This window comes from Sminthopsis crassicaudata, chromosome 4, assembly GCF_048593235.1.
Source record: "Sminthopsis crassicaudata isolate SCR6 chromosome 4, ASM4859323v1, whole genome shotgun sequence".
Classification (NCBI taxonomy): Eukaryota; Metazoa; Chordata; class Mammalia; order Dasyuromorphia; family Dasyuridae; genus Sminthopsis; species Sminthopsis crassicaudata.
The window spans coordinates 145,265,729-145,287,540 of record NC_133620.1 but is presented as its reverse complement, the minus strand read 5'-3'; the positions used below and the strand labels follow the sequence as shown (position 1 = coordinate 145,287,540).

The window sequence follows — 21,812 nt, the reverse complement described above, 5'->3', positions numbered from 1 at the left end:
TCAAATATCTGATAAATTTCAGCTTCAGGACCTGAACTCACATTTTCTCAATCAAAGACCTTTCATGTTTTCATTAAACCACCAAAGAGTAATCTAAAGAAAGATGGTGAAATTTAATGGCTGGATAAATAGACTACTTGCCAGAAGTTCTAAAGTCTATGTTTAGGTTCTGAAATCTATTTTCCTATATCCATGTTTCCTTATCCATTAAAAAATTGATTACTTGAATTTTGTCCTAAGCCAATTTGTATTGGCATCAAATAATAGCTCTATTCAATATCACATTTTATGTATTTAATTTTATTTTTGAATAATAGTTTATTTTTCCAATTACATATAAAGATAATTTTTGACAGTAATTAAAAAACCTTTTTTTTTGAGTTCCAAATTTTCTCCCTTCTCTCCTCTCCTGTGCCATAAAACAGAAAACAATAGGTTACATATGTGCAAACCACATGCTATTTATCAAGATTTAAAAAACATGAATGTGATTAAAAGTTGTATTTTTAAAAGTAAAAACTACTTCAGTGAAACATAATTTCTTTCATTATGACTTGAAAAATTGGACTTTGAATTCAATTAAATACTGCCCACGGTATTATTGGATATATAGGAAGATACTTCTGCTGTTTTTAACATGGTGCTGCCTTTCACTGATAATGTAGTATTTACACAAGTGTTCTTTCTCTAAGGTCACCACTTGCTGATGAGACAGAAGGAGGATAGGACAGACCAGGATGTAGGGAGAGAGGAGGCTCCAGTCCAATTATTGTAAACCTGTAACAATGCAAACACACTTGGCTCTCTGGCTGATATTTCCCCTGTGCAAGCAGGTTGGCCTCAGTGACAGGCTGAGGAGCTCTGCATTTTTTGCCAGGATATCCAGGTCACACCTAATCCCATAAACTGAGCCTGCTGTATCCTGTCTCTCATCCTGTTTGTCACAAGGATGTTGGAAGGGAGTGAGAAATCACTTTGTTCCAGTGAGGGCAGTGAGTGTGTGTATATAATTTCTATCTAATCAAGAATCCTCTGTACTTATTTGATAAGGGTGTGCCTTTAGGATCTTTGAGTATTATAGCAGAAAGAAAAGGGGTCTAGGACAGTCAACTGACTGGATTCTAGTCTTAGTCTTACTACCAATTAACTCTTGTCATCTCTGACCAAACTTTTTCTCTCTGTAGGTCACATTTCCACATTGATAAAATAAGAGGATCAGATTAGATAAGCTTTTAGTATTTACTCCAGCTATTAGATTCTGTGATTCACTGTGCAGTGTGACCTAGAGCAAGACAAATGGAAAACTGGTTCTTAAGTCCAAAGATCTGGTCTTGAATTTTGGCCTTACTACTGTGAGATCTTGGGTAAGTTACTTAACCCATCTGACTCAGTTTCCTCATCTATAAAATGAAGGGACTGGCCTAGATGATCTTTAGAATTCTTTCTATTTCTGAAATCTCAAGATCCATTTTGCCATTGGGCATTTGATTAGCATCTGCAGCAGCAAGTGGCAGTGATGAAGTTGGTTGCCTCTCATGTTAATGAGTCAGGGATCTAGAGTGCCATCTTTTTACTCATATCACTGAATTTTGCTTGGAGAAAAATTCTTTCTTGGTCATTTGAAATAGAGAATTAAATAATTGCAAGATAATGGATTATCCAAAAGAAGGTGGAAAAGCACATGATGCCTGTGAGTGTCCTAAAAATGTATTATTAGTAGAAATTTCATCATGAGAGATATCTTGAAAGAGATGGGTGATTAATTATGGAAGTGAACTGTCTTAAGAGCCATATAGACATATGAAAGAGTTTCATTGAAGGGAGTACGCACATCTATGAAATCTCACATCTGTTGAAGTAATTATAAGATCATTGAAAAGAAACTTTTTTCTCATGAACTATTTGTTTCTGTTCTGATGCCATCATAGAGCTGATCAACACAATCCTGATATGTTTAATATAAATTATTTAAGAAACAGAGAGAATGCTACGTGTATATATGTACATATGTGTGTTCTCCATCATGTTTAATATGTGAAGGGCTCAACATTCCTGATCACAAGGGCTCAGTAGTCTGAGCAGCTGTGAGCTAGAATCCTCTATTTCAGCTGTTCCTAAGTTAACACACTATTGCAGTAAGCTGTGTCTGTTTTGTAAGTCACCAGCTGACCTACTCATAGCTGCAGCCCACATGCCTGGGCTATGCCATTGGACTGTAACAAGGAGTACTCATCACTGTCATGACTTCTGCAGAGTAAGGAGTTAGTTGCCTTGCAGGTTGAGCTATTGTGACTTCTTATTCTCTCCCTGGCATTAGATAAAAGTAGAACATTAGACAAAATTGGGGAAAAGTCCTAGAAACCTTTTTTCCAATTTTTTTTCCAATTTTTTTTTTTTTTACTGTCTCTTATCCCACCCCATCATCACTCAAAAGCTTCCCTGAAAGCAAGCCTCAAACAGTTCTGAGCTAACAAACTGAACTTCTGAAAGCTACTGGCAGAGAGATACAAAGACAGATGGAGTAGAGACACCTGTGGAGAAGATAGCAGACATCAGGAATGGAAAAAGCTTTGCTTAGGTTCTAGAGAAAGCTGTATGCATTCCTTCTTTCTCTGAATAAATTATTTCTCCTCTGGCTATCACAAATCTCCTGGCTAATTCAAGTCAAGATTATTGTCAGCCAAGTTTTAACTTAGTAATTTTTGTTGAAAATTTTCAGCCCTTTTTTTTTTTTTTTTTTTTGAAAAGCAAGGGTATGAGTCAAAAAAAAAAGATTTTAACAGTAATTTTTGTTGAATTTTTCTCCTTCCTTCCTCCTTCCTTCCTTCCTTCCTTCCTTCCTTCCTTCCTTCCTTCCTTCCTTCCTTCCTTCCTTCCTTCCTTCCTTCCTTCCTTCCTTCCTTCCTTCCTTCCGTCCGTCTGTCTTTTTTCCCCTCCCCTCGCTTTCTCTCCCATTTCTTTCTGAAGGGTATAGAAAAGAATGATATTTTGGAGAACACTCAGAATTGTCTACTTGGTCTCTAAGATGTTCCTCCACTGGCCATCAGCAGTAATATCATCTGACATTATTTGAATCAATGCATGGAAAAATAATATAGAAAGACACCAAGGGAATGCTCTCCAAAGTTAGCTCTTAACAGCAAAAGTCCCGGCAGCACTCAGAGTGATAAGACTTAGAAATTGTGGGCAACTTCTCCATTGTGGTGACTCATATCTTATCATAGATAATCCAACAACTTACTCTTCCTGGGTTCCCAAATCATCTGTGATAGGTGATGATGAACTCATCTATAGTAAAACAAGAGCGTTAACGGCCAGAGGATGTGGAGCAATCAGAGGGCAAGACATAAGCACAACCAGCAGAAAAATGAAAAAGAACTTGGAATAACAGTTTAACAAGATCTTAAAAGTATGCCTTTAAAAAATAAAAAGATCGAGAAAGGTGTTTTAACTTTCAGGATTTTCATAGCATTTATAATCGAAATTCACCATCATCTGTGCCCGAGGAATCAAAGGAGCTCCACAAAAGTGGGTATGACACTGTGTTCAGTTAGTTGTTAGAGCCTAGATTCATAGGAAGCCAAATTATTCATGCTGCCTAACAGAAAGCATCTCCCTAAGAGAAGTAGGGCAGGAAACTCCCACAATAATACTCACAATGGAGCAGGCAGCCGGCTAACCTCGTTCTCCAGCATGTGATGAGCCGGACCAATGTGAGTCCCTGAGGCAGCTGGGGGAAGGGTCCTCCCTGCTAATAATATGCCAATGCCCAGAGTCAAATGTGCTAAGCCAGAGTTATCTCAGTTGCTATGTGTGAGAGTGATATATGTGTATATGTGGGCAGGGGCAAGGCCTGGGAATATACAGACTCCCATGGCTGCCTGAGATTGGTTCTTGGCTGTGGAAAGAGCATTTAGCTTTCTTAGAGGCTGTTTGACACCAATATTCCCTCTTACTCCTTGGAGCAGCTGAAGCAAAGAAAGCCTCTGCTACTTCTGCTCCTATATATCTCTTTTCTGGTTCAACTGGGCTCCAACAGTGCCAGCAGCTAACATGGCCATCCCTGTTTGGATGATGTTGAATGAGAACCGGTGTTTGTTTCCACTGAGAAAGTTTTGACCTGCTTAAAGAGCCATCACTATGGAAACGTAATGAGGAGATAATTGAATGGAGCCTCTTTTCCTCCCATCTCCCCCCTCTGTCTTTCCCCCATTCTCAAGCTGATGCCAGTAAGGTCAGGGCCTTTGCAGCCCTGCCTTCCCTTTGGGCTCATGCAAATTTGATAAGAATACTAAAGGCCCATTTTCCTCCCTGTGCCAACTTCTGTTGAGATAAATTATCCCATATTCACCCTGTAACAGTTATAGTGGCAGGCAGTTTTCACACCAATTATGGAACTGGATCCTGCATCAGGCATACAGATAACCAAATGGCCTTCCAAAGGAACATGCAAATTTTTTTTTTTATATTGCTTCATTCAGAGCTTTGCAACTGAGCAGCATTTTCATGTATAAAAGCCCTCCCCAAATTCATTGTACACATGCAGTAAATTCTAGAGAGAGGTAGAAAAAGGAAAGTTTTCAACTCCATTTGTAGGATAACTTAAGACTATTTAAAAATGTAAACAATGTTCTTAAAAAAGCCCAACAACAATTGCATAGCATTTAAAAGGCCACACAAAACCCCTATTTACTAAGTTGTACTTTTGGGCTTTAGGATAAGGTTTAATATCTTAAATGACCTTTAGAATGCCCATGATCATTAAAACCAAATTTGATTACATTTCCACTCCTCATTAGATTCATAGTATTTCAGAGCATGTTTTCCTTTAATAGGAGTTAAGAACTGGCCCTAAATTAGTATTGATATAAGGAACTCTCAGATGAGCAAATTGTATTTACCAATGCAGATAGGAACTTTTCTTTACTAATAGTGTGTTAAAAAATTCCTTGAAGATCCTGAGTTTTTAAGTGATTTGCCCAGGGTCACATAGTCACTATGTCAGAAATAGCACTTGAACCCAGCTCTTCCTGCTTTTGAGAATATCTCACTACCCATGTGGTATGCTGCAATATCTTATAAAATCTTTAGTGTGCACATAAGAAAAAACAAAACAAAACAATATGATTACCTGGATTCAAAACTGAAATGCATGAAGACCTGGGCTAAGATCATCAGAGCTAAAGCATAAAATACTTTAAAAAATTTTTTCTGAAGCTTCAGTTCTTCCTTTATACAAGAAACAGCCAAATTCTATAGTGTGGTTTCCATTGCCATTACATACTGGAATGGTTTTCTCCATAGTCACCTATAACTTATTAATTTCATAATCCAATAATCCTTTCTCAATTCTTAGCTTCTTTGACCTTTCTGAAGTATAAATGATCACCATATCTTCTGGATAACTTTCCTCTTAAGGCATATGATACTACTTTTCTTGGTTCTCTTAACTTGGTCTTCTTGGTTCATCTTCTTCTTTCTTCTCCCCAAATATGGGTGTTCTCTTCTCTCTTTTTTTCTATTTACATTAATCTATATTGCTATCTCATATATCCCTATGACTTTTTCATCTACATGCTGTGGATGCCCAAATTACATCTGAGCTGATCTCTCCTGAATTCCACTCTGCTGAACATCTTCAAGGGGATGTCCAATTGGTGCCTAAAATTAAACATTTTCAAAACTGATCTTATCATCTTCTTCTTAAAACTTCCCCCTTCTCCCAACTTCCTTATTTCTATTGAAGACACAATTTCCCAAATCTTCTTTCTCTAATTAAATAGCAATTACAATACCAACATCTACTAAAATCTTTTTTTAGTGTCATATTGACACCTGAAGGTATTATGTGTTATCAAAGGCTTTGCCAGTACAACACAAACATTGTCAGGCACTACTAAGCTAATTAGGCCCTGAGTACAAATGAAGTAGTCAACATCATTTGAAAATTTGCTTAACTAGGTCAGAAGAGGTTTATCATCAGTTTGGCTGCAAGGTCATGATTTTTTTTTTTTCTTGGCCACATCAATTCTCAAAATCCATCTCCTATATAGAGACTGGGATTTTCATCTACTGAAGAAGTAACTACCCTGACAACAGAGCAGTTTCTTTAAGTATTGAAGAAGAACAAGATCATGTTAAAAACAGTCCTTGCTTCCATTTCTTAGACCCATAAAGAAACCCATATATCCCAAGAGAAGACAACTACAACCCACAGTTAGGAAATGGGAAAGTCACCTGGATGGGTTTGGAAACTTTGTAAGATGACTACAGTAGGCCATAAATTTGACTTTCCCCACCCTGTCTGAGTCTACACCCATGGATCTCTCCAGCTGTGTGTTAATGTAATTCTTTGAGGTGTAGTTCTAATGAATCTATATATCACAACATAGCAAAACCAAGGGGTCTGTGCAGGGAAGTAATGTCATTTGGCTGCCTTTCAGACATGCAGTTCTTATACTTCTGCCAAGTGTCACTGCATCATTAACTTTCAGTACAAGTTACAGGCTATGAATGAAAGAACACAAATCACTTCAATGCCCATTTGTAAAGGAGTTTCAGATTCGATGAATGTTACAGCAATACAGTTGGTTTATCAAATTTGTGGTCCATTCAGTGATCCCATAGAATCAATCCACCATATGTCTAGAAATTGAACTCTCTTTTTACTCATCATCATGAGAAGTTTTGAAAGTCCAGAGGTGTCTACCATTATGTGATAGTCACCATTTTTCTTCAGTGAAATATTCCTGATGAGTTATTTCAGCTATTCCAGCTTCTACTTATAGTTTCTTTAGGATACCAAACAGTTCTTCACCATCTCCAGTGATCAATGAACAAAAAAAGTTTTTAGTATAACAGAGAAAATGGTAGAAATATTTGATATGTATATGGATAAGGATTGAACCCATGATTTCATAGGTTTAAAGAAATGTTGGTTGATTTAACTTCCTCTGGATCAGCAACTTTTAGCTAGAGACAGTTATCTTGAACTTGTTCAATCATTTCAATCATGCCTGATTCTGGGGTTTTCTTGGGCCAAGATAATCAAGATAATAGAATGGTTTACCATTTTCTTCCACAGTTTATTTTACAGATGAGAAAACTGAGGTAAACAGGGGTAAGTGACTTGTCCAGAGTCACATAGTTAATAGGTATCTAAGGCCAGATTTGAACTTAGGAAGAGAAGTATTCTTGACAGCAGGCCCATTACTCTATTCACTGCACTGCCTACCTGCCCTTGAGAACTGAGAATTTAAATGACATGCTCAGGGTCACACAGTCAACATATATCAAATGAGGGATGACATATATTTAGCAGAGTAAGTCCTTCAATGGTAACTCCAAAATCTAAGAATAACATCTGTGAATAAATCCCTCTGATAAAGGACTATGAGGGAACATGGATGAGAATAGCATAGTTAAAGAAAAAGTAGATGGATTGTGATCTACACTAATGAAGAGAATCACTGTGTTCACAGATCTGAAGGATCTTAGCACTGAAAGATACTTCAGAGACCAACCCATACCAATCCCCTATATAATTTATCCAATAAATTACCATTTTAGCCTTGCCTTAAAGATATCTAGTGAGAAGAATTACATTTCCCCCTGAGGTAGCTCTTTTGACTTTGGGATAGTTCTAATCATTAGAAAGTTTTCTTTTAAAAAAAAATTCAATATTTTATTTTTCCAAATACATGTAAAGATAGTTTTCAGCATTCATTTTTGTAAGTTTTTGTGTTCCAAATATTTCTCCCTTCTTCCCTTTCCTTTCCCCTCTCCAGTACAGCAGGTAATCTGGGATAGGTTAAATATATGCAATTCTTTTAAGCCTATTTCCATATTTGTCATGTCATACAAGAAAAATTAAACCAAAAGGGGAAAGACTGTGGGAAAGAAAGAAACAAACAAACAAGGTGAAAATACTGTGCTTCAATTCATATTCAGTCCCCAAAGTTCTCTTTGAATGTGGATGGCATTTTCCATTCCAAGTCTAATGGAATTACCTTGAATTACCACATTGGTGAGAAGAGCCAAGTCCATCACAGTTGATCATTACATAATCTTGTGGTTACTGTGTACAATATTAGAAAGTTTTATTGACATCAAGCTTCAATTTGCTTCTTTGTACCTTCTATCCACTGATCTTAATTCTGCTCTCCAGGGCTGAGGAGAATAAGTCCAATCCCTATCCCATTGTGACATTCTTTTAAATATTTGAAGGCAATTGTCAGTTTTCCTTCTATCCTTCTCCCAATCAAGTATTCTTCTCCAGGTTAAACATCCTTACAAATTATCCTTATGTGGCAAAATTTAGGGTCTCTTTACCATCCTGGGCATTCTCTTTAAAATTCTTGCTGATGAGTCCCCTTCCTAAAATGTGCCACCTGGAACTGAGTGCAATATTCCAGATATGAGTTACTGTTGAATATTAAAATTGCTTTCTCAGATTTTACATTTCTATTTCTTAGTGTTTAAAAATGTAAGGAATATCTAAAATGATTTAGATGTAGTCCTACAAAGAGAACATGATCAAGACTAATCACTTCCCACATTTTCTAATCTTATATAGTCATTTTTAAAAAAGGGACAGAGGTTTAAAAATGTCTCTAAGATATAGCTGAAAATTGGTTGTAAGAATTTTCTTGCCAGTTCATGTGTGTGTATGTGTGAGAATACACACTTGTATATGTGCACATTCATGTTATATGAAGATATTTTTCTTTAAATTGGTATTCTTTAAAACAAATTTTAATTGATATCTTTTGTTTATCAATTAAATTTCTTCCAGCATCCATCCACCTCCAGAGAACCATAACAAAGAATTTTTTTTAAAGAAAAAAAGGAAGAAGAGAAAAATAAATCAACAACATTATCAGTACATTGAAAAAAAATTGACAATATATCCACAGTAATTCCTGCCTATAGGTACTATCATCTTTGCAAAAGAGAAGAAGAAGGTGCCTTCCTTTTTTTGTTTTCTGGGCCCATGCTTGTTCTTTGAATTTTGCAATATTTACTTTTGAATTTTTGGTGGTGTTTTTTCCCATTTACATTATTGTAGTCAATGTGTATTTTTTTTTCCCTTTGGCTCTACTTACTTTAACATAAACTGATGTAGGTTTAAGTCTTTCTTTAAGTTCATTTAAGTCTTTTTAGTCTCCACATTCATCACATCTGTTATTTCTTATGATATAATAATATTAATCTACTACAATTATTTAGCCATTTTCCCCAAACCATGAGAATTTACTTTGTTTTAAATCAGTTTTAGATTGGATTATAGTCTTATCTTAAAGCAGTCTACACAACTGTTAATTCAAGAACCCTACTACCAAGTGGCTTATGGAACATGATAGCAAAAAAAAAAAAAAAAAAAAAAAAAAAAAAAATTGGACTGGGTCTGCCTAAATACAGCATCCATATTAAAATGCTAATTAGTCAGAAATAGCCCTTAAATTAAGAACTAGAATTCACTATAAAAAGGGTTAAAGAATATGAACAAAGAGTTCTCTAAAGAAGAGAATTGCAGTGTTAACAATCACATGAAATAATGTTCCAAAACACTATTAATAAAATAAATACAAATCAAAATAGACTTGAGGTTTAACCTTCTATCCTGCAAATTATTAAGGATAACAGATAACAATTGTGGTCCTGGGAAGATAGATATATTGATGAATTTTTGATCAAGTTGTGAATTGGCAAAACAATTTTAGAATGCTATTTGGAATTATAAAAATAAACTAAATGTCACTACTCTTTGATCCAGAGATTCTATTTCTAGATTTATACCCTTGTGAGGCCATTAATAAAAGAAAATCCCCATATATAACAAAATATTTATAACAACAATTTTGGTGATAGTAGCGAATTGAAAACAAAGTAGATGGCCATGAGTTGGGAAATAATTAAACACATTGTAGTACATGAATACAAAAGATTATTATCATACTTTAAAAAGTGATGAACATGCTGGATACAAAGAAGCATTTTAAAGTCTAAATGGACGGATGGTGAATGAAGTAAGCACAACCAAGAAAATAATAGACAAAATGACTACAGCAATGTAAATGAAAAGAAAAATCACATATCCAACACTCAAAAGCAAACATGACAAAATTTAAAAGATAAAGAATGACTCAAATAAAGATGTGGAGGTAGTAGGCTCTCAAGTGTTGAATATTCACATGAATTTTGGACTTTTTCAATGTATTAATTTTTCTCATATTTTCTCTCTCTTGTTCTGTCTTTAAAAAACTACAACTAGTTAGTTTTATGAAATGACCTTCTGAAAGGAAAGTTAAATTATTATGATGTGAAAAACAAAAGAGCAATATAAATTATTTTTAATAAAAATAAGATCTGGGCTTGGGTCTTGCCTTTGACATATACTAGTTGTGTAACCACTGGCAAATCATATAACATCTCTGTGCTCAAGGCATAATTACATATGAAGTACTGAACTGCACTGGGGGAGGTTGTATGCTGTCTGAGAGTGTTCTATCCTGAGTTTCCCACACAAATGAAATCAAAGTCCAGATCTGTGGAGGGAGGAAGGGAAGGAGAAAGGGTGGGGGGAATGGAGAGAGAAATAGTTATCAGTTTGAAATAGCAACTTAACAATCAAATACATGCCATTATACTGGACAAAGTTAGAATAAAGTCCTTGTCCTGCAAGAACAAGGTTAATAATGACATGAACAAATGCCTGTAAAGATAAAATAGGCAGCAGTACAGTGAGAACAACACTACATTACTAAAAATAAAATAGATTAAAAAAAAACTAATCTGTTACACAGTATATAGGCTTCATGAATTTTTACAAAAATGCTATTGAAAGTAAATATCAAAATCGGGAACTGGAGAAATTTCGTTTTAGTTACTTATAAATATTTTGTCAAGAAAAGCAAATAGTTGAGTACATTTAGAGAATTTGATATTTTCATGAATTTGGGTAGATCATAAAAAAAGACATGGAATCAATCACCAAAAAATGATTAAGTTCTTACTCTGTCAGTTCTTACACTGTACCAAGTGCTAGAAAAACTAACACAAAGGTGAGATCATTCTTTCCCTCAAGTAGTTTCCATCTTAATAGTATTCCACTAGTTAAAGGAAGAAAAAATAATGCAAAATGAATGAAAAGTGGTTTTGTTCTAGTGGTCACATAGATATGAAAAAGAGAAAAGAGATATTTATTTGCTTGGGCTGATGCAGTGAAAGATCTATTTTCCCCCCAAATTTTAGAAAGTATATTGATACTTTTTATTTTTACATTGTAAAAAGACATCACCATTCTATCTACCAACTAATTAGACCATCCTTTATAGGGATGAATAAGTAAAGTCAATCAGAAGAGTTTCTATCTGACAGCGTATGCAGTACCTATCATCTCTTATTTCTCTGTTGAGAGGAGAAAGGTATATTTTTTTTATGTCTTCCCCAGTAATAAGTTTAGTCAATGAAAAACAGTGAAATTGTATAAGGTTCTTAGATACATTGATTATCTACTTTTACAAGGAGAGCAGAGATTTTGAATGATTTTTTACTCATAAAAGTAGTTGTTTTAGAAAATACAAATATAAGTAGGTTGCACATAATGCAGATGGTTTTGCATATGGAATGGGTGGATCATGAATGAAAAACAGCATATGCCTAAGAATTGCAGTAATATCCATAAAATAGTTTAAAAAAAACTTGAAGGAGGCCTTCAGTCTTCTGGTTAGGTTATATAGAGCAGTTGTTCTTAAACTTTTATGTATGTATATATATACACACACATATTATCAACATGGATTTCTTTAGCAGTTTGTTGAGAACCATGGTCTTATTCTCAGAATATTGTTTTTTAATGCATAAAATAAAATATATAGGACTTCAAAGGTAACCAGTTATATGAAAATTTAAAAAAATAATTATGCACTCAGATTAAGAACCCTAACTGAGAGGATAATTGAGTTACAACTAAGAAAGAACCATATAAGAAGCTATGGATGAGTTATGAGCTGATTTAGGTAAGAGGATAACCACAGTAACTTAAAATAACAATTCCATTAAAGTATTTATGATAAAAATTTTCATTAAAGAAGGGGTCAAACTCCATGGGAAACATTTCAGTTTTCTTTGTTGTTTTTTTTTTTTTTTTTTCTATAAGCCTAAATAAATTAAAAATTTTGCTTGATAGAAGAGGGAACAGTGTAGAACACATTCCTGGTAGATACTGGATGGTTTTTCATAAAACAAAATATTATAAATTAGAGTCTTATTTCCTCACTGATATTCATTATGTCTGGAGAAAAGAGATGGAAGATAGGGCTTACCTAGAAAACTTGGATTCCAAAGCATAATAAAATGGCATTTTAATAATATATCAAACTATAATTCTGTAATACTAATAACACACATTCTAGAGGCTTCAAATAAAAGGGATTATTTTTTTTCATAAATTATAAATTCTCCAGGAAAGCACAAAATTTAAGTGAACATAGGCAGGGTTATAATTATTTGGCCTGGAATCCAAAAGACAAGGAGGCAAAAGAATTAGTTGTAGTTTAACTCAGTAGAGGAGTCATATCCTCAGCTTTTATGAAATCCCTTCCCCAGAATTACTGAAAAGAATAACATTCATATCTGACTGCCAACATTCCATTTCTACACTTTGTGGAGGATTCCATGGCTTTCAGAAATAAAGTAATTTGGGGTAAGAGGGAAATATAACAAAAACCAGAAATGTAACAGAAAATAAACAAATAGGGAAGTTATTTCCTAAAATACAGTTGAGAAGACTTAATTTCAAAACGCTTTGTTTTCCAGTAACAGAGAATCTTTAACTTTTAAATTATTTCAATACATCAAAAATTTGTAATTTTGTCATTTCATCTATTGCTTCTACTAACATGGTCTTTGGGGGCTGATATTGCCAAGAAATTCATTATTTTTTGGCGAATCTGTTGATGAGTTAACTAGAGGTAGTTGGTGACTAGGAACAAAAAGATGAATGTTCAAACCTTGCCTCAAAAATTATCTGTGTGAGCCTGAGGAAGTAGTCATTTAACTTTTCTCAGCCTTGTAAATTAATTTTTTCCAATTAAAAATTATTTTCTCTCCCTTCCCTCTCTTAGAATAAAAGAAAGAAAAAAAGCAAAGTTAATTCCTTTATTGTCCATGTTAAAAATTGTCAGTTTTTCTTTTTAACCCTGAAGCCATCATCTGTTTATGGATGGACGGAAGGAAGGAAAAGATGGAAGGAGGGAAGAAGGAAAGAAGAAAGTATGGATAGGTACATAGATGGATTTATTAAGGGCTTAGTAAACACAAAGCACAGTGTATCTAAAAATGTAGGACAATCTATTCCTCTTTAGGAGCTCACACTCTGATGAGGGAGACAATAGATTGAAGACTTTCCTTATTTATAATGTTCATTATAATAGCAGAAAATAATAGCATCTACCTCCTAAGGTTATTGGGAGATTAGTTAAAAATGCTATATAAATAGAAGTAGATTTTGTTAGCCTTTTTGAATTTAGCCAAGCTGGTCTTTATAGTAAAGTCATGTAGTCCATTATGTGCCCAGACTCAAAATCTTTCTAATAGGATTTGACCTATCACAGAGTTTGTTTTCTTCAAGTATGAATGGTCTTTGAGAACTATCACAGTACATCTTCCTTTTCTATCATTTTTTTATTCTGCTTTTTCTACATAATTACTTATTCATTCTGTGCTATAGCCTACTTATGTCCCTTGCCAAATGTTATAAAATTTTTATTTTACTTTATTTAAATTTTTTACTTTTATTTTTACTTTATTCTAAATTCAATGAACACCAAAAACTACATTTCCATATACAAAATAGAACAGAAAAAATTGTATGCAAAAAAAAGAGTGAATACAGCTTCTTATTTTAGAAAAGTATATAATAAATGCAATGCTATTTTTAAAGCTATCCTATTCTTAGTCACACGTGCACATGCACACATGCACACACAATGGAAGTTTCATATGAAACAACAGTACTTGCCATAAAATTAAAATTATTTTTAAAGTTGTTATTCCTTTTCTTATTTTAAAGAGGTCTTTCAGACCAAGGTCTTTACAAAAAAAAAAAAAGGGGGGGGGGTGGTTGATAGATTTTTTTTTTTTTAGTCACTTTCATTTCCCAATTTATCTGTCCTCCTTTGTCCAGAGAGCCATTTCTTGTAATAACAGCAACAAGAGGAAAAGTAAACAACTTAACAAAATTATCCCAAGTACTACCCCCTCCGATCACCTCTGCAGCATTGTATTTCCACAAACCAACTTCTGAAAGAAAGAAGGGAGGGGCGTTATTTTTTTTTATTTTCAGGTCCATCAATGGATTTTAGAAATATGGCCTTCAGTTTTAATGTTTATTGTAGTTCTTTTCATTTGCATCATTCTTTATATTATTTCCCTATTGCTTCTTATTTTACTTTGCATCTGTTCATGTGAATGTTCTCCTGCTTTCCTAACTCTTCATTGTAAAAAGCCCAAAATAATATAGCTATTAAACAATATAACTGGACCTAGAACTTAGATCTTTATTCTTAAGCTGTAGTACTTATTTAAATTTACACTTCTTCTTTCCTAAAACCACCCACAAACCTATCATCTTTTTGTGTACATCTAGAAAACTGAACAAGAAGGGGAGTGTCCAGAGGGAATTACCTCTGTCTTAATACCCGTATAGTTACTGTGCTTTTCCAGGCATTCCCTCAAAAGATTATTTCCCACTCCAAAATTAAATAACAATCCTAAGCAAGCAGGGAACAGGGAAGAAAAGAAAAGCTTTTGGGTATGAGTGTCTGTCATTGTGCTGTTGTTTCCTACACCTGGACCAGTGTCTGATAAATTAGGTTTGTGACCTGACTGCTACTAATTATTAGCTACATGACTTTGGACGAATCAGTTTACCTCAATGCACTTGATTCTCTCATTTGAAAAACGGTCATAATCAAACTTTCTATTAGGAACATCACATGGAGTGATGTAAAAGTGACTGTGAAAATGCTCTTATAGAGTCTTGTCCTTTGGAGCCTTTCAGTAAAAGCATCTCTTGGACTCATTCATGAACTAAAATACAAAGTGAGAACAACAGAAGTATGTGGGAGAACATGATAGCATTTAGATATGAAGGCAATAAATAAGTGCCTCCTATGTGCTTATTACTCATTGCTTTTACAAATATTATCTAATTTTAACCTCACAACAACCCTGGAAGGTTGGTGCTATTATGATTCATATTTTACAGTTGAGGAAACTGAATTAGAAATAAACTGTTCAAGGTCAAAGATCTAGAAAGGGTCTAAGACCAGATCTGAACTTCAGGCCTAATGTCCTCTTATGCTACCTAACTCCCGTGCAAGTTGAGGAGTTGATGAGGTAACCTTTGTACATAATTTTAATTCTTCTATTTCTCTGAGACTTTTCTTTGTTCTATGATAGATTAATTTTGAAAGAAAAACTCAATTATGTCCAATTTGGGATAATAACTGCACTCTGATGAATGGCATGATAGTTGAGTGCAGAGATTCTTGATCTTTTTGTATCATAGATACCTTTGGCCATCTGGTAAAGCCAATGGACCTCTTCTCAGAGATTTATTTTTTTTAAATTATTGGAGGAAATACTTAATTTTAGTCATAGAGATTAGTAAACATTTTTTTTTTCTATCTAAGTTCATGGATCTTCTAGCATTGATCCTTTGAACATATATAGATACCCCTTTACCCCTCTACCATCCCAGTTAAGACTCTTTGCTCTAGTGAAAAAAAATCTGAAAGGTTTCAGTTCAAATCTTGTCTCTGACATATACTGGCTGTGTGACTATGGGGAAGTCATTTAACCTGTCAGTTCTCTAGAAACCTAAGAGTCTAAAATGAGTTGCCAGACTGCAACCTCCCCCCCCACTCTCTCTCCTCTCTCCTCTCCTCTCTTCTCTCTCGTCTCTGCTCTCTTTTTTCTCTCTTTTTTCTCTTTCTCTCTCTTTTCTCTCTTTCTCTTTTCTCTCTCTTCTTTCTCTCTTTTCTCTCTCTCTGATTTTTCTTTCTGATTTTTCTCTTTACTTTTGTCCTTTCCATTAATTTTAATCATATTTCACCCCTATAAAAATTTAATCAGGGAGACTCTGAATCATGCAATCTGCCTCAGGCTCCAGGGCTTCATAAGAATTGTGTAAATAAATTTAGGCACTACTGTACTTAAGTGAATTTGTAATCTATCACAAATTGTTTGTCAATTTTATTAAAAAAAAAAAGGCTACTCTATAAGATGTTTCAAGAATTTTTGAGGGAAATATTTTAAATATTTTAAGTACTTCTAAAAATGGATGTAAGAGATAGTGTGGCAAAGTAGATAAATAAGCTGATTTAGAAGTCAGGAAAACCTGGTCTCATTCCCCCCCCCCCCCCCCCTTCCCCTTTTCTCCTACATTTTTTTTAATGACCCTGGATAAATCACCTAATATTACTTTGTTTTAGTCAACTAACTAAGATTAGGTTGGGAGCTCTTAACCTGTAGAGGAAGTTTTCTAACATGGAAGAAAAATCTCATTGTATGCTAAATAAAGTATGAGTCTGGACAGGAAAAAAAAAAAATGGAAATAGCCTGATGTAGTGGAAGAAACTTTAGATAAGCAATTAAGCATCCTGCATTCTAATTCCATTTCTTCAATTTGTGTGATCCTGAGCAAGTCTTTGTCACCTCTATGAAACTTGGTTTCTTGAGTCCTAATATCAGAGATTAGAAAACTTGATCTCTAAAATCTCTTTCAATTCTACAGTTCTATTATTCTATCATAGTAGTACTGATTACTATGGTAATTAAGATCATTTGCCCTTGGACAATTTTGTTAATGATAAAATTCTATCTAATTTTTTTTTGGGAAATGTTATTTTTATTGGTTAATTTTGTTTTTACATCATATCCATTTCTGACTGAATCTACTTTCTCTCACAGTATGTGATCCCTTATAATAAAGATTTCTTTTTTAAAACTAAAAACAACAAAAACAGCCCACGTATGATCTTTGACAACCCAGGACATGAAATATACCATACCTCTACTTTCCTGCCTCTGTAAGGAATGAGAGGTCTATCCATAGATTTTAAGTTAACTCCCTGGCATAAAATAGGCTTTTAATAAGTCCTTATTGAATTACTTTTTAAAAATTCAATAGTAGGTCACCTATTCCTTTCCAGTCACTGAACATTCAACTTTTGTGAAAATACTGTTACTTACTTTTTTATATTCCACTGAAACAGTAGGGACAAAATGTACTGTGAAAACCTGGCTCAAGGGCACATTGTTCCATGTCCTGGATGAGAACAGCATTTGGCAGAAGGAAAGATGCACAGTTAGGCGGTCAGTTCACTTCCCATGAACCTGCGCTTCAAAGCATTAACTTGGTCCACCTGGGGATCAGTCAATGGTCCCTTCCACCTGGTACAGTCCAAATCTAGAGTTTGGTCACATCAGTTGATTTTTTGTTCATGCCAGATTAAATTTCTAATCAGTCTCAACTAGGAAATCTATGGCATTTCATGTGACTGCTGTGCCAGCTTCTGTTTGCCTGGACAATTTACGGAATCAAAATTAAACTTCATACTGTGTCATTTCCCTCTTTGCAAATTGATGAGAAGGTTTCTCCTAGCTTATAAAATATTGGCTTATATACTTGTTTGGATAGTATAGACTGTGAACTAGGCAGAAAAGGGAAATAGTTGCTATTCCCCCCCCAAAATCTTCTGAAATGAATAAAGGAACTCTAGTGGACTCTGCTGGCCTATTAGGGAAATGCAAGAGATATCATCCAAGTGCTGAATCCCTTCTATTCGAATTTAGAAGGTAAGATATTTAACTGGAGGTTTGAAAATCTGTATTTTACCAGAGTTGCAGTTTCTTTAGGATAAGAATTGTGTCACGGTATTCATTTAAACTCTTAAATGTTTTCATTGGCATCAGACCATAGGAAGTTAGGAAAACAGCTACCACTCAAATAATGCAAATGAAGGATAATGAGGATCTATAAATATTGACTTTCAAGAATAAGCTATCAATAATTGTATATTTCAAATTCAGGCTCTGACAAAGTCTTTAAGACTTATCATTATAGCACCTTGTTTGGGCCAGGCTCTTCACATACTCTTTTAGGAAAGAAACTTCTTTTAGAAATAAAAAAAAAGTATTTAAAAAATTTGGTTATGATAAAAATATCCATGTAAGTCATTAGTTAGACAGCTATAATACAGAGTTGCCTTAGTAATCCTATCAGAAGGAAAGTTCTAGTCTGTAAGAAAATAAATTTTGAGTCTGTTTTGAACAGCTATAATAAGGTTATGTAGTCCAGCAGGGTTGAATGTGGCCAATAAAAATAAACTTGCTTGACACATTTTATGATAACCTTTGAGAAGTTCCTTACACAATCAATGGAAAGAGAGAAATTATCTGAATTTTACTATGCTAATATTTGAAAAAGCTGCTTCCCAGCAACCTCTTGATACCAGTATTTACTTTTTAAAATGTTAAGGTCATTTTGTTTTGCTTGTATAGCTTAGAATTGAGAAAGTAATATTTAATTTTATTCTTGAAATTTTTTATTTTTATTGCAAACTTAAACCTCAAACATTTAACTTACAATTAATGATAATTCTTTGATAATAGTTTTAAGCTTAGAAAATGCTTTGTATAGTTATTTCGTTTAATCCTTACAACAGTCCTGTGAGTTAGGTACTACTACTAATACTAGTACAAGTATTAGTACTACCACTACTACAACTGCCCCCATTGTAGAGAAGAAAAAACGGAGGCTTTTTGAGATAATGACTTTCTTAGGGTCTCACAGCTAATAAGTGTTTGAGGCAGGATTCCAACTCATCCTGATTTCAAAGTATTCACTCTGCCACCTGACTTTGTCTAAAAAAGAACAAGAAATTTAGTTTGTAGACATTTATTTTTCTATGTTCTATATATTTATATATATGAAGCAAGTTGTATTTCCAAATACAGCTATCCCATAATGCTCATCTTTTAATTGTTACTTTAGTGGAACATTCTTAGCTCATTCTCTTTCCCCTAATTGACCATGTTTACTTTTATTCAGGCATTGGACTCTCTTTCTCCCAATTCCCAAAGAAATACCATTTACTTGTGATGCTTTGAGTGTAGAGTAGCATCTTTTAGGAGCTGCATTCACGAATGCACTCAGCCAAGAGGTAGTTAAGCCTCTCAAAGCAGGGAATCAACTAGCTTTTTATAGGTAAAAGCTGAAAGTCCATTGTTGTCTTGGACAATATTGGTTTTGGGGCCTTAAAAAGGAATCAGACTTATCACATGGTTGGATCTTGGAATCATAGGTTTGGAAAGTTACCTTAAAAGGGCATTAAGTTTAACTACTCACACTCTTCCCCTCCTCCCCTTTCCTGCTCCTTCTTATAATGAAGGGATTGGTTTATAGAAAGAATAAATTACCTGCCTAGAATCTTACTGCTTGTATCCCAGGCATTATTTAAACTTATGTTGTTCTGACTTAAAGTACAGTGTCTTATCCATTTCATCATGCTATCTTTCATGGATTTCACCATTTTTTTCTTCGTACCTTTGCTTTCTTTCACATACTCTGATACCTTTACATTCTACTTTCTGCTCAATGATAGTTTATAAACTTGATCAGTAAGCATAAACCTCATAAAGCCTTCTGATTGGTATTCTATATGTCCTGATCTTTTTTCTTTTTCTTTTTTTAAAAATACTTTAAATATTTATTTTATTTTATTTTATTTTTTTCCAGATTCTATTTTTTTAATTTTATTTATAAAATTTTTTGACATTATATATGCATGAGTAATTTTTTTGGTAACATTATCCCTTGTATTCATTTTTCCAAATTATCCCCTCCCTCCCTCTACTCCCTACCCTTGATGACAGGCAATCCCATATATTTTACATGTGTTACAATATAACCTAGATACAATATATGTGTGTAAATACCATTTTCTTGTTGCACATTAAGTATAACTGAAGGTATAAGTAACCTGGGTAGATAGACAGTAGTGCTAACAATTTACATTCACTTCCCAGTGTTCCTTCTCTGGGTGTAGTTGTTTCTATTCATCATTGATCTTGATCTTTTTCTCTACCTTCTTGTCTTTCATTGGTTTCTAGAAAGCCAATATTCTTGTTCACTGGATTCTTTCCTATCCTGTGTGATAGAAAGATGTTGTGTTATGTCTACCTTTATTCCTCCTTCTTTGACATCATCTAATCCTTTTTCCTTGGTTTTGCTATCCTTTTATTTTAAGCATACACATTTCTAGTTCTGTAGTAATTGTTTAATCATAACAATCCTATATTTGCAGGGTTTAGTTTTTTGTTACTTGCATTCATATATTTCCATTTGTATTTGACATCTCTTTCTAATAAATTTTCCTTCAGGTTACCAACCATGTTGTGTTTTTTAGGGGAGGGGAGGTTATGTGTTTTTTGTTTGTTGGTTGGTTTTACAGATTATTAATTAAAAAATCTTAGAACTGGAAGGAATTCTCAAGATCACCTAGCCCAAACACCTTCTTTAATATTGTGCCTTGTGCCCAGTGGGTACTCATTCAACATGGAAACCTTGTGTCACAATTTGTATTTTGGCAATGACTTTAAAAAGGGTAAAGGTGATAGTGCAAATGACAATATGACTTTTCTTGTCCCAGTGAGAAAGGATCCCCTGTTAATCAACCTGTTTTCTTTTTTTGTGTGCGTCCTAGGCTTCCGCTTCACAAATCAAATTCAGAAGAAGGCTCCATAGGTCAGTACCATTTATTTACTTTAACTCTGGCTATTGGTGTTTGCATTGCACATGGGCTGTCATGACAACTTTGATTATAGTTGCTACTTTGCTTTAATATCTTACAAGGCTACATGTTATATCCTTAAACCTTTAAGAGCCCTGAACATCTCTAGCTAAGCAGCCTCCAGTTTCATTCCCCAGGTCTAGTTAAAGGAGTAGGAAAAGTGAGTTGTAACTTAAACAAGGGTCTTCTATTTAGAAAACAGTTTAACCCTTTCTCGAAGAGGGATGGACAAGTAAGGGTACTCCAGTGTCTGTTTTCTTCATGTTATATGTAATTGCTGGCTTAAACTCTAAGAAAAAAAAAGCAAGGTTGTAATCTATGGGCTTGGCAGAAATTGTATCTATTGATTGCAGAGGCAATAAATGAGACACTGGGAAAGCAAAGATCAGAAATCTCTGCCTACCCTCTCCTACCCCTCTTGCTGCTTTGTCTATGCCATGTAACTGTAGCATGAAAGTGGCATTTTCCCCCCCTTAGAATGAGTAATTCATTCTCTTAGCAACCACTTCTTCTCTTTTCTATGTTCCATGTTTCTTAGTAATGCCTGGAATGGTTTACTAGCTTCTTTACATGTTAAAAATGGCATGCTTGGATAGTGAACTTAAAAAAAAAAATTCTGGAGTTACACATTTTAATGCAAAACTTCTAGAACAGAATGGGAATTCTGGGAGTTCAACTATTAGATGTTATGATTCCCCATGGATGTCATTTTCTTTGCATCAGAGTAGCCAACCTATTGGTCATCCTCCAGCTTGTAGGTGTGTGCCCCAAGTATATTGATTTATAGTTGTTTTTTTTTTTTTGTTTGTTTGTTTTTGCAAGGCAATTAGGGTTAAGTGATTTGCCCAGGAACATACAGCTAGGAAATATTGAGTGTTTGAGGTCACATTTGAACTCATGTCCTCTTGACTCCAGTACCCAGTGCTCTATCTACTGTGCCATCTAGCTGCC

General features: G+C 34.3%; 1 protein-coding gene across 5 annotated transcripts in view; it reads left to right on the top strand.

Moving 5' to 3' along the window:
* The window catches only part of SASH1 (SAM and SH3 domain containing 1), a 380,232-nt gene that overhangs the window by 268,072 nt on the left and 90,348 nt on the right, over positions 1-21,812 (top strand). For all 5 annotated transcript variants that reach the window (XM_074309591.1, XM_074309593.1, XM_074309590.1 and 2 more), the window contains exon 5: positions 20,775-20,815. In XM_074309591.1, the coding sequence (XP_074165692.1) occupies positions 20,775-20,815 (41 nt within the window). The remainder of the gene's footprint in view (positions 1-20,774; positions 20,816-21,812) is intronic.